This window comes from Macaca fascicularis, chromosome 13 (genome assembly GCF_037993035.2).
Source record: "Macaca fascicularis isolate 582-1 chromosome 13, T2T-MFA8v1.1".
Taxonomy (NCBI): Eukaryota; Metazoa; Chordata; class Mammalia; order Primates; family Cercopithecidae; genus Macaca; species Macaca fascicularis.
Window position 1 is genome coordinate 17,935,939 of NC_088387.1, and position 14,149 is coordinate 17,950,087.

The window sequence follows — 14,149 nt, forward strand, 5'->3', positions numbered from 1 at the left end:
ATTTATACATTTAGAAAACATACTTTGTTGACCCAAGGTTTACAATATACATCTTTAATAAATCATAGACTACCTCCAAATAATACTGTTCTATTTCCCAAGTAGTGTAAGAATCTTACACAGTGTATTCCCAATTCCTCCTTCCCAGCCTTTTTGCTATATATTACTTTTAAGTCTAGGGTGTGTCTCAGGGATCCATTGTGTGTATATTAGCTCCCTAGGTGATTCTAATGAGCATTCATAGTTGAGAATCACAGGATCTTTTTAGGGAGCTTCCTAGCATGACCTGCAAACTTCACAAAGAGAAAACAGGCAACAGTGTTATATTATCATGAAAGTTTAAATCAGATCCAAATAACTTGATGATGAAACCGGAAAATTTTTCATATGCACGCCAAAGGAAAGCAATTTCTTTCTTTGAGTTTTCCCCAGTGGGACTTGTAACTGTTACAGAGGCAGGACTCTGCATACATTTGCTTCTCAGTCAACTATTTACACGTTTGTGACACAGAAGTTATTAGACTACATAAGAAAGAGTTGCTATCTATTCTACATTTATAAATATGTATCTGTCATGTATTTATAACAAAGGTGTTACATGTATTGACATGTTTCCTTTTTCTTCAGCTTTTTTAATATTTTGGCTTGATTTAAGCTTGATTTTGTAAGTGCTGTGTTACACTGTTAATGAAAATTAAAGTTTCTCTCAATCTTAGTTAGACACTCTCCAAGTACCTGTATCAGAGACGTAGAGAAATGTCACAGTTCTAGCTTTAGGTTTCAAGGAAAGAAACAAGAGGTGATCAATAGAAATTAAGTAATTGATTAAAAAAAGAACCCCAGAACCCTTACCACGTGCCATTCATGAGTGCCACATTGAACACGACAGATCGACACTTGCCTTCACCAGCTGTCAGTCTAATTGCCCCCAAGGACTTTCTAAATTTCTTGACTTGGGCCTCCTTGCACCCTCCATGGTCTCTGGCCTAGCTCATTGTCCCCATTGTATATCTGCAGCTTCTTTCCTTCCTTCCTGCTTCTTTCATTCCCTGTCTCCCCCCATCACAGTAGGGGGTTGACTCATGGAAAATCTGGTCATAGGAATCCCCAGGAAGGCAGTGTCCCAATTAGGGGAAAGAGGCTGCCTTTATTTTAACACAAGCCCAGGAAAAATTTGGCACATTCTGTGACAATATTTTGGTTTTCTAGTTTGTTCCTAGTTTACTGTCCCTGCTACCTGTTTTCCAACTTGTAAGGAAATAGCTTCATAAAACTGGTTGAAACATAACAAAATTTTATGCTAACTACCTCCCTGCAACACACATCTTTTCTTTTTCTTTTTCTTTTTTTTCTCTACTAAGGGTGTCACATCTTGATATAGGGCCCATCTCCTAACTTTCCATGAATGTAGGCTGCCAGTCCATTGGTTTCAAGGTTCAGGGTCTGGGTAAGTGGAGGTTTGACTGGTTAGATGTTTATTCAATGCATTTGATCCTACTCAAGTGCAAGGAGAGTATACATCTTTAAGTGTACAGGTCTGGAGTTAGGTGAGCAGGACATGGACAGTTTCCAGACTATCCTGAGTTCAAATCCCAGTCTTTCCACTTACCATCCTTATGAGCAATTACTTAAATTTTCTGGATGTGCATTCCCTCATTAGAAACAGAACGTGAGGCCTGGTGCGGTGGCATATGCCTGTAATTTCAGCACTTTGGGAGGCCGAGGGCAGAAGTTCGAGACCAACCTGGCCAACATGGTAAAACCCTATCCCTACTAAACATACAAAAAAATTAGCTGGGCGTGGTGGTGGGGGCCTGTAATCCCAGCTACTCAGGAGGCTGAGGCAGGAGAATTGCTTGCACTCAGGAGTCAGAGGTTGCAGTGAGCCGAGAACTCACCATTGTCATCCAGCCTGGGTGACAAGAGTGAGACTCCATCTCAAAAAAAAAGAAAAAAAGAAAGAAAGAGAAACAGAGCATGAATGTCAGTACAGACATACCTCAGAGACATTGCAGGTTTGGTTCTAGACCACTGCAATAAAGTGAATATCACAATAACATAAGTCATAATTTTTTTCTTTCCCAGTGTATGTAAAAGTTATATTTACACTGTACTACAGCCTATTAAGTGTGCAACAGCATTATGTCTAAAAAATATACATACCCTTGTTAAAAATACTTTATGCTAAAAAATGCTAATGAGCATTTAAGCCTTCAGGGAGTTAATCTTTTTGCTGGTGGAGGGTCTTGACTTGATGTTGATGGCTGCTGACTGATCAAGTTGGTAATTGCTGAAGGCTGGGGTGGCTATGGCAGTACCGTAAGATGACAATGAAGTTTGCTGCCTCAATTGACTCTTCCTTTCATGAAACATTTTTCTGTAGCATCTGATGCCATTTGGTAGCATTTTACCCACGGCAGAATTTTTTTCCAAAATTGGAGCCAATCCTTTCAAACCTTGCTGCTGCTTTTTCAACTAAGTTTACATGACATTTTAAATCCTCTTTTGTTATTTCAACAATGTTCACAACATTTTCACCAGGAGTAGATTCTGTCTCAAGAAACCACTTTCTTTGCTCATTCATAAGAAGCAACTCCCCATCTGTGAAAGTTTTATTATGAGATTGCAGCAATTCAGTCACATCTTCAGACTCCACTTCTAATTCTCATTCTCTAGCTGTTTCCACCATATCTGCAGTGACTTTCTCCACTGAAGTCTTGAACCCCTCAGAGTCATCCATGAGGGTTGGAACATCAACTTCTTCCAAACTTCTGCTAATGTTGGTATTTTGGCCTCCTCCCATGAATCACAAATGTTCTTAATGGCCCTTAGAATGGTGAGGAAGGTTTTCAATTTACCCACGTTCATAAGAAGAATCACTATCGATGACAGCCATAGCCTTATAAAATGTATTTAATAAATAACGAGATTTGAAAGTCAAAATTGCCCCTTGATCCATGGGCTGGAGAATGGTTGTTGTGTTAACAGGCATGAAAATGACATGTATCTCCTTGTACATCTCCCTCAGAGCTTCTAAGTGACCAGGTGCATTGTCAATGAGCAGTAACATTTTGAAAGGAATCCTTATTTCTGAGCATTAGTTCTCAACAACAGGCTTAAAATATTCAGTAAACTATGCTGTAAACAGATGTGCTCTCAACCAGGTGCTGTTATTTCATTTCTAGAGCATAGGCAGAGTAAATTCAGTATAATTCTTGACGGCCTGAGGATTTTTGAAATAATAAATGAGCATTGGCTTCAACTGAAAGCCATCGGCTGCATTAGCTCCTAACAAGAGATTCTGTCTGTTCTTTGAAGTTTTAAAGCAGGTACTGATGAAAGTCCTAGATGGAAACGTCTTCCAAGGCTGTTTCATCTACGCTGAAAATATGTTGTTGAGTGTAGCTACCATAATCACTGATTTTAGCTGGATCTTCTGGATAACTTGCTACTTAACTGTAGCTTCTACATCGGGACTTGCTACTTCACCTTGCAATTTTATGCTATAGAGATGGTGTCTTTCTTTAAAATTCAAGAACCAATTTAGCCTCAAACTTTCCTTCTGTAGCTTCCTCACTTCTCTAAGCCTTTGTAGAGTTGAAAAGAGTTATGACCTTGTTCTGGATTAGGCTTTGGCTTAAGGGAATGTTGTGATTGGTGTGATCTTCCATCCAGACCACTAAAACTTTCTCCAGATCAGCAAAAGTCTATTTTGCTTTCTTATCATTTGTGTGTTCACTGGAGTAGCACTTTTGATTTTCTTCAAGAACTTTTCCTTTGCATTCTTGGCCAACTCTTTGGCACGAGAGGCCTAACTTTCAGTCTTTCTCAGTTTTCAACATGCCTTCCTCACTGGGCTTCTAGCTTTCTTTCTTTTTTTTTTTTTTTAAAGCATTTCTAGCTTTTGATCTAGAAAGACATATAACTCTTCCTTTCACTTGAACACTCAGAGGCCACTCTAGGGTTACTGGCCTAATTTCAACATAGTTGTGTCTCAGAGAATAGAGAGGCCTGAGGAGAGGGAGAGAGATGGGAGAATGGAAGGTCAGTGGAGCAGTCAGAACACACAATATTTACCAGTTAAGTTCACTGTCTTATTAATTGTTTTGGATGCTCCAAAACAATTACAATAGTAACATCAAAGATCACTGATGACAGATCACCATAACAGATATAATGATGATGAAAAAGTTTGAAATATTGTGAGAATTACCAAAACGTCACAAAGACACAAAGTGAATATGTCCTGTTAGAGAAAGGGCTCTGATAGACTTGCTCAGTGCAGGGTTGCCACAAGGCTCAAGTTTTAAAAAGTGCAATATCTACAAAATGCAATTAAATGAAGTATTTCTGTACCTACTTTGGGTTGTCAAGGGATTAAATAACTTAACACATGAAATGGGCTTAAGACAGGGTCCGGCATATCATACATGCTCCAGTGTGGCAGCAAGGAGCAGGCCCTCTGTGACCCTACTTTTGGGGTCCTAATCCTGATCTTGCCATTCGCTAATTGTATAACTTTGAGAAGGCTGCTGACATGCTGTGCCTCAGTTTCCCCATCTATAAAATAGGAATAATAATACCTGACTTAGAGGGTTATTAGAAGAATTGAATGAGTGAATATTTGAACATGCTTAGATTAGGGTCTGGAGGATAATAAATGCCTGATAAATGTTAGCTGCTATTGCCATCCCCCCCAGGACCCTCAAACTTTCTATCCTTCCATCCCACCAATTACCACATTGTGATGATTTTTCCTCCTACATTGAAATTACTCAAAGCCTTCTTTCCCTGTCATGTCTCCCCGACCATGCCTGGTTGCACACTCCCTCCCCATTCAGCCTGGTCCTCTTCAAATCCGTTCTCCAGGAATCACCAGCCCTCTACCTGAAATGAAATCTAAATTCCTACTTGCCAGCTGCCGCCCTCCTGGGGCCTTCCAGCATCTTCTGTACTGGGTTATATTAGTTTGTTCTTTTGCTGCCACGAAGAGCTACCTCAGATTGGGTAATTTATGAAGAAAAGAGGTTTAATTGACTCGTCGTTCCACAGGCCTAACAGGAAGCATGACAGGAAGGCCTCAGGAAACTTACAATCATGGTGGAAGGCAAAGGGGAAGCAATCACCTTTTTCATATGGCAGCAGGAGAGAGAAGGAGCAAAGGGGGAAGTGTCACACGCCTTTAACCAACCAGATCTCGTGAGAACTCACTATCACAAAAACAGCCAGGGGGAAGTCCACCCCCATGATTCAATCACCTCTTGCCAGGCCCCGCCCCCAACACATGGGGATTACAATTCAATTCAAGATGAGATTTGGGTGGGGACACTGAGCCAAAGCAAATCATGGGGCGAACTCAAGCTCCCACATGTGGCCCTGGGGTGCCTTCCACCTGCCGGGCCTTCCCACCTCCACCCCACCCCCACCTCTCTGTCCTCTACTGAGGACTCCACACCTGTCCTATGCTCCTGCTGTGACCTTTCTTACAGACCTCTTTCCCCTCACACTCTCGCTTCGCTCACCTGATAAGTTAATGCTTATCTTTTGAGCCCCAGTTGAGGCTGCCAACTTCCCTAAGACACTCTCCCAGAGCCCCTTCTGGAATAAGGAGCCCCCATATAAGCTTCCTGGAGCAGCAGCCTGGGCCCGTCTTGTCATTGCACTGTTACTTTTGGTTTGTGATTATAAATTCTGTGAGCACAGAAGTTGTGGATCCTTAATTTGGCATCATCACACCTAGTAGTGTCTGTCTCTGCACAGGTTAATTCACCTACAAAATGAAATTGCCTTGTGTAACTACATCACACCTGCCTGTGGGGTTGCTTGGAGCTTTGCTTTTAAATCATTTGATCATCTTTGAAACATACATTTCTGAAGGGTCCATGAAGTAACTGGCCAAGGAAGCTGGGAGCTGATATCTCCCTTTGGAATCATCTAGTGGGATTTGCTACAGGGACGAATTTCCTAGCTTAGAAAATGGTTAACAATTTTTAAACATCAGTATTTTCAGTGCACCAGCCAAAGTGAGTATTTTAGGGTCTGCCTCTCCTCTTTATTCCAGGCCAAATGGGCAGCTCACACAGTCCAGGATGCATCTCAGGGAAGGAGGGGCCACAGCATTGTCCCTGCTGCTGTCTTTCAACTGGATTCACTTGTTCTCTTGGGCAATCTCCATTTACCCAATACCTGTAATGGTAAAATTAAGAAAATAGCTAACACATATTCAAATGCTTGCCATTTACCAGGCACTGTCCTAAGATTTCATGTGTAGTAACTCATTTAATGTCTCAAGACAAATCAACAGGACAGAGATTTTTCTCTCTGTTTTTTTGATTAATGTTACAACAGCAGCTGAAATGATGCCTTGCACAAAGTTAGACTTTGTGAATATTTGTTGAATAAATGAATGAGTGTAATAACCCTTCATAGTCTGCAGAAATTCACCAGTCTTCTCTGTTAAAAAATGAAGTTCAGGATAGTTAAGCACCTTGGACGTTACTCATCCCTGCCATTTTTGCACTAGACTTTTAAAAATATGATTCTAATAGCTTATTGCCAAAAAGTCTAGTTTGGTCTTTTTATACAAAATAAACTTTTATAAATAGAATCTTGCCATCTCATTGACTTTTTGGTTTTAGATATATTGCGGTATTTCTCATGAATCTTACCATGATGGCGTGTTCTTGATATTGTTTGGCTGTGTCCCCACCCAAATCTCATTTTGAACTGTAGCTCCCATAATTCCCACGTGTTGTGGGAGGGACCCAGTGGGAGATAATTGAATCATGGGGCCAGTTTCCTCCATACTGTTCTCATGGTAGTGAATAAGTGTCATGAGATCTGACGGTTTTATAAGGGGAAACCCCTTTCATTTGTCTCCCATTGTCTTCTTGCCTGCCACAGTGTAAGACGTGCTTTTCACATTCTGCTATGATTTTGAGGCCTCCCCAGCCACATGGAACTGTGAGTCCATTAAACCTGTTTTTCTTTATAAATTACCTAGTCTTGTGTATGTCTTTATCAGTGGTGTGAAAATGGACTAATAGAGTAAATTGGTCCCAGGAGAGTGTTGTGCTGCTGTAAACGTAGCCAGTGACTTTAGAACTGGGTAACAGGCAGAGTTTGGAACAGTTTGGAGGGCTCAGAGGAAGAAAGGAAAATGGGGAAAAGTTTGGAACTTCCTAGAGACTTTTTAAAAGGGCTTTGACCAAAATGGTGATAATGATATGGACAATGAAATCCAGGCTGAGGTGGACTCAGATGGAGATGAAGAATTTGTTGGGAACTGGAGTAAAGGTGACTCTTTCTATGTTTTAGTGAAGAGACTGGTGGCATTTTGCCCCAGCCCTAGAGATATGTGGAACTTTGAAATTGAGGGAGATGATTTAGGGTATCTGGTGGAAGAAATTTCTAGGCAGCAAGGCATTCAAGAGATGACTTGGGTGCTGTTAAAAGCATTCTGTTTTAAAAGGGAAACAGAGTATAAATGCTCAGAAAATTTGCATCCTGAAGATGCAATAGAAAAGAAAAACCCATTTTCTGAGGAGAAATTCAAGCCTGCTGCAGAAATTTGCATAAGTAAAGGGAACCAAATGCTAATCCCCAAGACAATGGGGAAAATGTCTCCAGAGCATGTCGGAGACCTTTGCAGCAGCCCCTCCCATCACAAGTTGGGAGGCCTAGGAGGAAAAAATGGTTTCATGGGCCAGGCCCAGGGTCTTCCTGCTGTGTGCAGCCTAGGGACTTTGTGCCCTGCATCCCAGCTGCTTCAGGCTCAAAGGGGCAAAGGTACAGCTGGAGCCATGGCTTTAGAGGTACAAGCCCCTCTAAAGGGGGTAGTACCTTCCATGTGGCGTTGAGCCTGCAGGTGCACAGAAGTCAAGAATTGAGGTTTGGAAACCTCTGCCTAGATTTCAGAGAATGTATGGAAATGCCTGGATGTCCAGGCATAAGTTTGCTGCAGGGGCGGGGCTCCTCATGGAGAACCTTTGCTAGGGTAATGTGGAAGGGAAATGTGGGGTTTAAGTCCCCACACAGAGTCCCCACTGGGGTACTGCCTAGTACAGCTGTGTCCTCCAGACCCCATAATGGTAGATCCACTGACAGCTTGCACCATGCACTTGCTGCACTCACCACCAACTTGTGAAAGTAACTGGGGTGGGGAGCTGTACCCTGCAAATCCAGAGGAGCAGAGCTGCCCAAGACCATGGGAACCCACCTCTTGCATCAGTGTGACTTGGATGTGAGACAAAGAGTCAAAGGAGATCATTTTGGGGCTTTAAGATTTGGTCACCCCACTGGATTTTGAACTTACAGGGCACCTGTAGCCCTTTGTTTTGGCCAATTTCTCCCATTTGGAACAGCTGTATTTACCCAGTGCCTGTACCACCATTGTATCTAGGAAGTAACTAACTTGCTTTTGATTTTACAGGCTTATAGGCAGAAGGGACTTGCTTTGACTTGCTTTGTCTCAGATGAGACTTTGGACTGTAAACTTTTGAGTTAATGCTGAAGTGACTTAAGACTTTGGGGGACTGTTGGGAAGGGATGATTGCTTTTGAAATGTGAGGACATGAGATTTGGGAGGAGGGGCCAGGTGTGGAATGATATGTTTTGGCTGTGTCCCCACCCAAATCTCATCTTGAATTGTAGCTCCCATAATTCCATGTGTTGTGGGAGGGACTCAGTGGGAGCTAATTGAATGATGTGGGCAGTTTCCCCTGTACTCTTCTTGTGGTAGTGAATAAGTCTCATGAGATCTGATTGTTTTACAAGGGGTTTCCCCTTTCACTTGGCTTTCATTCTCTCTCTTGCCTGCCGTCATGTAAAACGTACCTTTTGCCTTCCACCATGATTGTGAGGCCTCCCCAGCTATGTGAAACTGTGAGTCTGTTAAACCTGTTTGCTTTATAAATTACCCAGTCTCAGGTATGTCTTTATTAGCAGTGTGAAAACAGACTAATACAGTTCTAACACTTTGTTTAATCTGTTCTTTGAATGGATGCAATCCATAAACAAATACCTTGCATTTCTTGAGACATCACCTATTAAATAAACACGTTTAGAAATGAGAAATAATTTTGCCTCCAGAATCCCTATTTCCTAATTTATGTTTTGGGTCACGATGGGTTTCTCATATCAGATTTTCTTAAGACATGCTCCTCCTGTACTCTAAAACACACTGAACATGGAAGACTTCTCAGACTCCTTGGTTAAACAAATATAAGGGTACAACAAAGAATAAGAGCCACTGGTGCACCTCTCCATCTGGCAGCTGGAAGCTTGGCTGGGGTCTCTCACAATCCATTTCTTAAAGACTATTTGTTTCTTATTTCCCACCTATTTCCACCCCTGGGGAATGGGGAGAGGTGGGGGTGTGTGTGATTGGAGAGATCAATGGGGAATCATGTATACGTTTTGTTAATGTCACAGCCTGGAGCATGGGTGATGATAATATAGCATAGATGAAAATGCCAAAAACTTGCTCAGGGCACTGACAGGAACATTGTTTATAATGAAAAGAGCATGCTATTTAGGAATAGAGAGGCCTGGGTTTAAATCCTAGCTCAACCCTAACACATATGGGACCTTGACTTAGGTAGGTTTACCTCAGTTGAGCCTCAGTTTTCCCGACAACCCTATGAAATAGGAAATTATATCTCCATTTTACAGATGCAAATTCAAACCATAAGGAGATACCATTACATATACACTAGAATGACTAACATTAAAAAGACTGTAAAGACCAATTGTTGGCAGGAATGTAGAACAACTATAATTATTATACACCGCTGGGAGGAGTGTAAAATTGCATAACTACTTTGGAAAAATTATTTGGCAGGTTCTTAAAAAGTTTGAAATGCATCTACCATATGACTGAGCCATTTCACTTCAATATATTTTCTCAAGATAAATGAAGACATGTATTTTCTCTAAGAATTGTACATGAATTTTCCTAACAGTTTTATTTGCAATAGTCCCAAACTGGAAACAACCAAAATGTTCATCAACAAGTGAATGCATAAATGAATGTGATGAGTGCATTACATAGACTAGAGTACTACTAGCAATAAAACGGAACAACTATAAATACATATTGTAATGTGGATGAATTTCAAAACAGCATGCTGATTGAAAGAAGCAAGACAACACATACTCTGCAATTCAGTTTACTAAAAACACGTCTCATCTATAGTGTCAAAGAACAGATCAGTGGTTGCCTTGGGGTGGGAGTAAAGAAAGGAATGGACTGCAAAAAGACATGAGGCATTTTGTTCTGTAGCTTGATTGTGATGCTATTCTCATGGATGTGTGTACGGTTGTCAAAACTCTTCAAGTGGTGCACTTTGAATGAATGCATCATTGTAATATATTATTTCTCAATATTGTTGATTAGGGAAGAAGATAAGTTGTTTAAAGCAAAAATAGCCATGGGGTTTATAACACATGCAGAGGATCTGTATCTATATATATAAGATGTATACATATCTTTATATATAAAATCTCAACAGTAGCAAAGTGAATGGGGGAGTGGAATTGAGGTATAGTTTATTGTTGTAAGGTACAGAATTTCCAAGGGAAGTGGAATTACAAAGTTACAAATACAAGAGGCATGTGAAACTTTTTTGTGTGTGTGGATAAAAGAAAATAATTTGGAACATGATCGTATGTGTGTAGACCAAAATAAGAGGAGAGTTGAGCCTAGGGGCCACTTTGTGCGGAGTCAAGGAGTGCCTAGACAGATGTCAGCGTGAGTAGTGAGGCCTATAAATGGATTGGAAGAAAAGTAAACTTGAAAAGAAAGCAAAGGAGAGGTTTTCCAATGGGAGAGCGATGTGGTGGAGACTCATGGTTGCAGGTACAGTCATGGTGCAGGGTGACAGTTTTGACAGACCCATGAAGACTTTGGTAGACTTTGGAGAAGCAGGTTTAACCTTGAGGTCTACATCAGATGCCCACAAGCCTCTGCTATTCCTGTGGTTAGTGTTTGCAGGTATAAATTTTTTTCTTATATTTCTTTTGACCTATTTGTCTTTGTATTTTGAGTGGCTTTCTTGTATAAAGCATCTAGTTGAATCTTGATTTTTTAAAAATCATGTCTGACAATCTCCAAATTAAATAGTACTGTTTAAACCATTTGCACCTAATGTAGCTATCAACAAACATAGAGTTTTAGAATATTATCCTGCAACTTTTTCTCTATTTATCCCATATGTTATTTGTTCCCTTTTCCCTCTGCTCCTGTGTTTCGTTGACTAATTGAATAATTTTTAGTATTCCGCAGGTAGTGTCTTAAATGTTATTTTTTAGTGACTATCTACAGTTTAAAATATGCATCATTGACATCATATTCTTTCCTCAAATAGCATTATAGCACTTCACAGATAATGCTCCTTCACACATGTGCTGGGTGTACCGCCACTTCCATCACACGGCTCTGCTTTGTCTCGCAGGTATGCCGGGGCCCTCGTGGATGAGGATGTCTTCCAGGGAAAGGAGCTGGTCAACAGTCACTCACTGCAGGCTCTGGTGGCGGGGCTGAAGGCCTACAGCACCTGGGAGAACATCCGCTGCCTGCAGGACTGCCGCGAGTGCACTGGAGGCATGGTGAGCCCCAAGGCCTGCAGCCCCTGTGGGTCCCCACGATACAACCCACCCTGGGGGAGCACTGTGGGGCGGGCAGAGAACATGCTTCAGAGTCGAATAGAAATCCCAACTGCCCATGACTCTGGGTTCCTTCCTGACCAGCCTCGTAGTCTTGTGTGTCTCCCTCATATGATGCTGCCAGGACTGATAGAGAACATGTTTGTAAAATGCTTGCCTGGCCCATGGAGGCACGCAATAAACATCATGAAACTTGGTGGGGCAAAGGTAGTAGTGGACAGTATGGGAAAGGGTCACTGAAGGTTCAGATGATCAAAGCTCTGCTCCAATGTTTTAATCCCTTGGGAGAACACAGGAAATTACCCCGAGGGTTTCCCTCACCCTGGGTGAGGACACAGGAGGCAGAGCATTCAGAGACTTCCTGGTGTGTCCCCAGCCCCAGTCTCAGACTGGATTGTGCAGTGAGAAGCACAAGGTGTGAGTAATCCCAATGTTAGTATTTGAGGGAGTTGAGGGGGACTCTGACGGCACCTGGATCTGTGTGCAACCATGAGAACAGAGGCCCTGCAGGGCTCTGCAGGTCTCCACAGGTGTCCACACCCATGTGAGGGTCCAGAGCCCATGACAAAGTGAACCCAAGTTGGGTGTCTGAGGGCAGGACATGTAGCATGAGGCTGTGGACCTGTGATGCGGTGGCACGGCAGAACTGCAGGATCAACTGTGCACTTCATTCGAATGCAGGCCAGATGTGGCAGCTACTGGAACTCCAGATCACACCCCCAGAGGAGAATGGAAAGAGGGAGCCCCTGTTGGTCTTTGGTCTGAATTTAATGCTGAACTTCATCGAATATTTGCTTAAAAACAGCACCTCTGAACGTGAAGGGGAAGACGAAGACCCATTCTCAGTAGAGAATGGGTCAAGGGCAAGTCAAGGGCAGCTGTAGAAAATAAAAGGGAAAGGATGAGTTTCCGGAAAGCCGATTCCCTGCCGTCCGTATGGAGCTAACGGACCGCACAGAGGGGCAACGGTGAAGAGGGGCTGAGCCTTCATAAGAGGCAGAGGTGCGGGCAGAGCCTGAGGGCCTCTCCCATGCGATCCATGGTGTTTGTCCACCTGAAAGCCAGTGTGATCATTTCTTTTAGGCGGCTGAGTGAAGATGTGTCCCTGATGATGGTTGGGGGTGGGACATGTCTGCTTCCTTCCTATGGTGATGTTGTGTGGGGTCCACATGGAAAAGAAAGGGAATGGAGAATAAAATAATAGCTGGCCTAGGGTGCAGCTGGCCAGGAGCTGAGGTCCTCCAAGGCAGCTGAGACAATGGCACGATGTGACTGTCCTTAGCTAAGGAGGGCCCTGCCAGGGGGCTGGTTTCTACCTGTGTCTCCAGGAGGTGGCTGTCCCTTCAATCCGCAGGCTGGGAGCAGCAGGGAACACAGCCCAGGGATTCGGGAGTAGAGTAAGAAAGTTAGGTTAGCAGGCGGGGGTACGACCTGAAGTGGCCCCGCAGGCAGGGGCAGCCCACACAGTGGGGGGTTGGGGCACTGCTGGGGGCCCTGAGCCCAGACACTGTGGCCTTGACAGGTGACTCAGCCTGAGTGCTCGCTCAGAACCCCCTACAGGCTCCTGGTCCTCTGGGCTCCCGTGGCTCATTCCCTTTCTCACAGTTCACAGACAGGCAGGCCCAGGGGTATCTCAACCCCAGGCCTTCATAGCCTCTGCCCAGAGACCCTCCTGTGCCCTGTCATCCTAACCCTCGTCCTTTCGTCCTGGCCTCAGTGCTCATTCTGGGAGGCCATATTTCCCCTGGGTCCATGCTGAGCCCTGGCAGTGCCACCCGGAACAACCACCCTTGCCTGCTCTCCAGTGATCCAGCCTGTCATGTTCACCCGTGCTGCCGAGGACCACCCAGCAGTGCGGAAATGGCCCCACGCTGTTAGAGAAGACGCAGTCCATGCTGGAATGCCAGCTGCCCGGGCACGCTGCCTCACAGAGCTCTGCGCCCCGGAGCTCCTGAGCAGCCTGGGGCAGAGGGCCCTAGAAGGCAAATGCTGTGTCCTCTGCTCACAGTATTTCTGACACCAGACGTGTGGCTTTTCCATGACAACCGGTTCTCTAGTTCTCTGTGGACACCAATGGGGTGCTCTACAACAGTGGCCTCCCAACCTTTTTGGCACCAAGGACTGGTTTCGCGGAAGACAATTTTTCCACGGATGGTTTTGGGGGTGGGGGGTGCGGGGTAGGGGAGATGTTTTTGGGATGAAACTGTTCTGCCTCAGATCCTCAGGCTTTCGATTCTCATAAGGAGCGTGCAGCCTAGATCCCTCACGTGCACAGTTCACAATGGAGAATCTCATGGTGCCGCTGAACTGACAGGAGGTGGAGCTCAGGCGGTCATGCTCGCTCCCACCACTCACCTCTTGCTGTGTGGCCTGGTTCCTAACAGGCCATAGTCTGGTACCAGTCCGTGGCCTGGGGACTGGGGAAACCTGCTCTACAATTTAATTTATTCTGAGAACGACTACCTGGAGTGCATGCAGACTCCAC

General features: G+C 43.8%; 1 protein-coding gene across 2 annotated transcripts in view; it reads left to right on the top strand.

The window, feature by feature from the left end:
• The window catches only part of ACOXL (acyl-CoA oxidase like), a 264,996-nt gene that overhangs the window by 193,253 nt on the left and 57,594 nt on the right, over positions 1 to 14,149 (top strand). The window contains exon 7 of one of the 2 annotated variants that reach the window (XM_074011246.1): positions 11,454 to 11,607. The exons of the other annotated variant lie outside the window; for it this stretch is intronic. Coding sequence (XP_073867347.1) covers positions 11,454 to 11,607 — 154 coding nt within the window. The remainder of the gene's footprint in view (positions 1 to 11,453; positions 11,608 to 14,149) is intronic. 2 annotated transcript variants of the gene reach the window in all.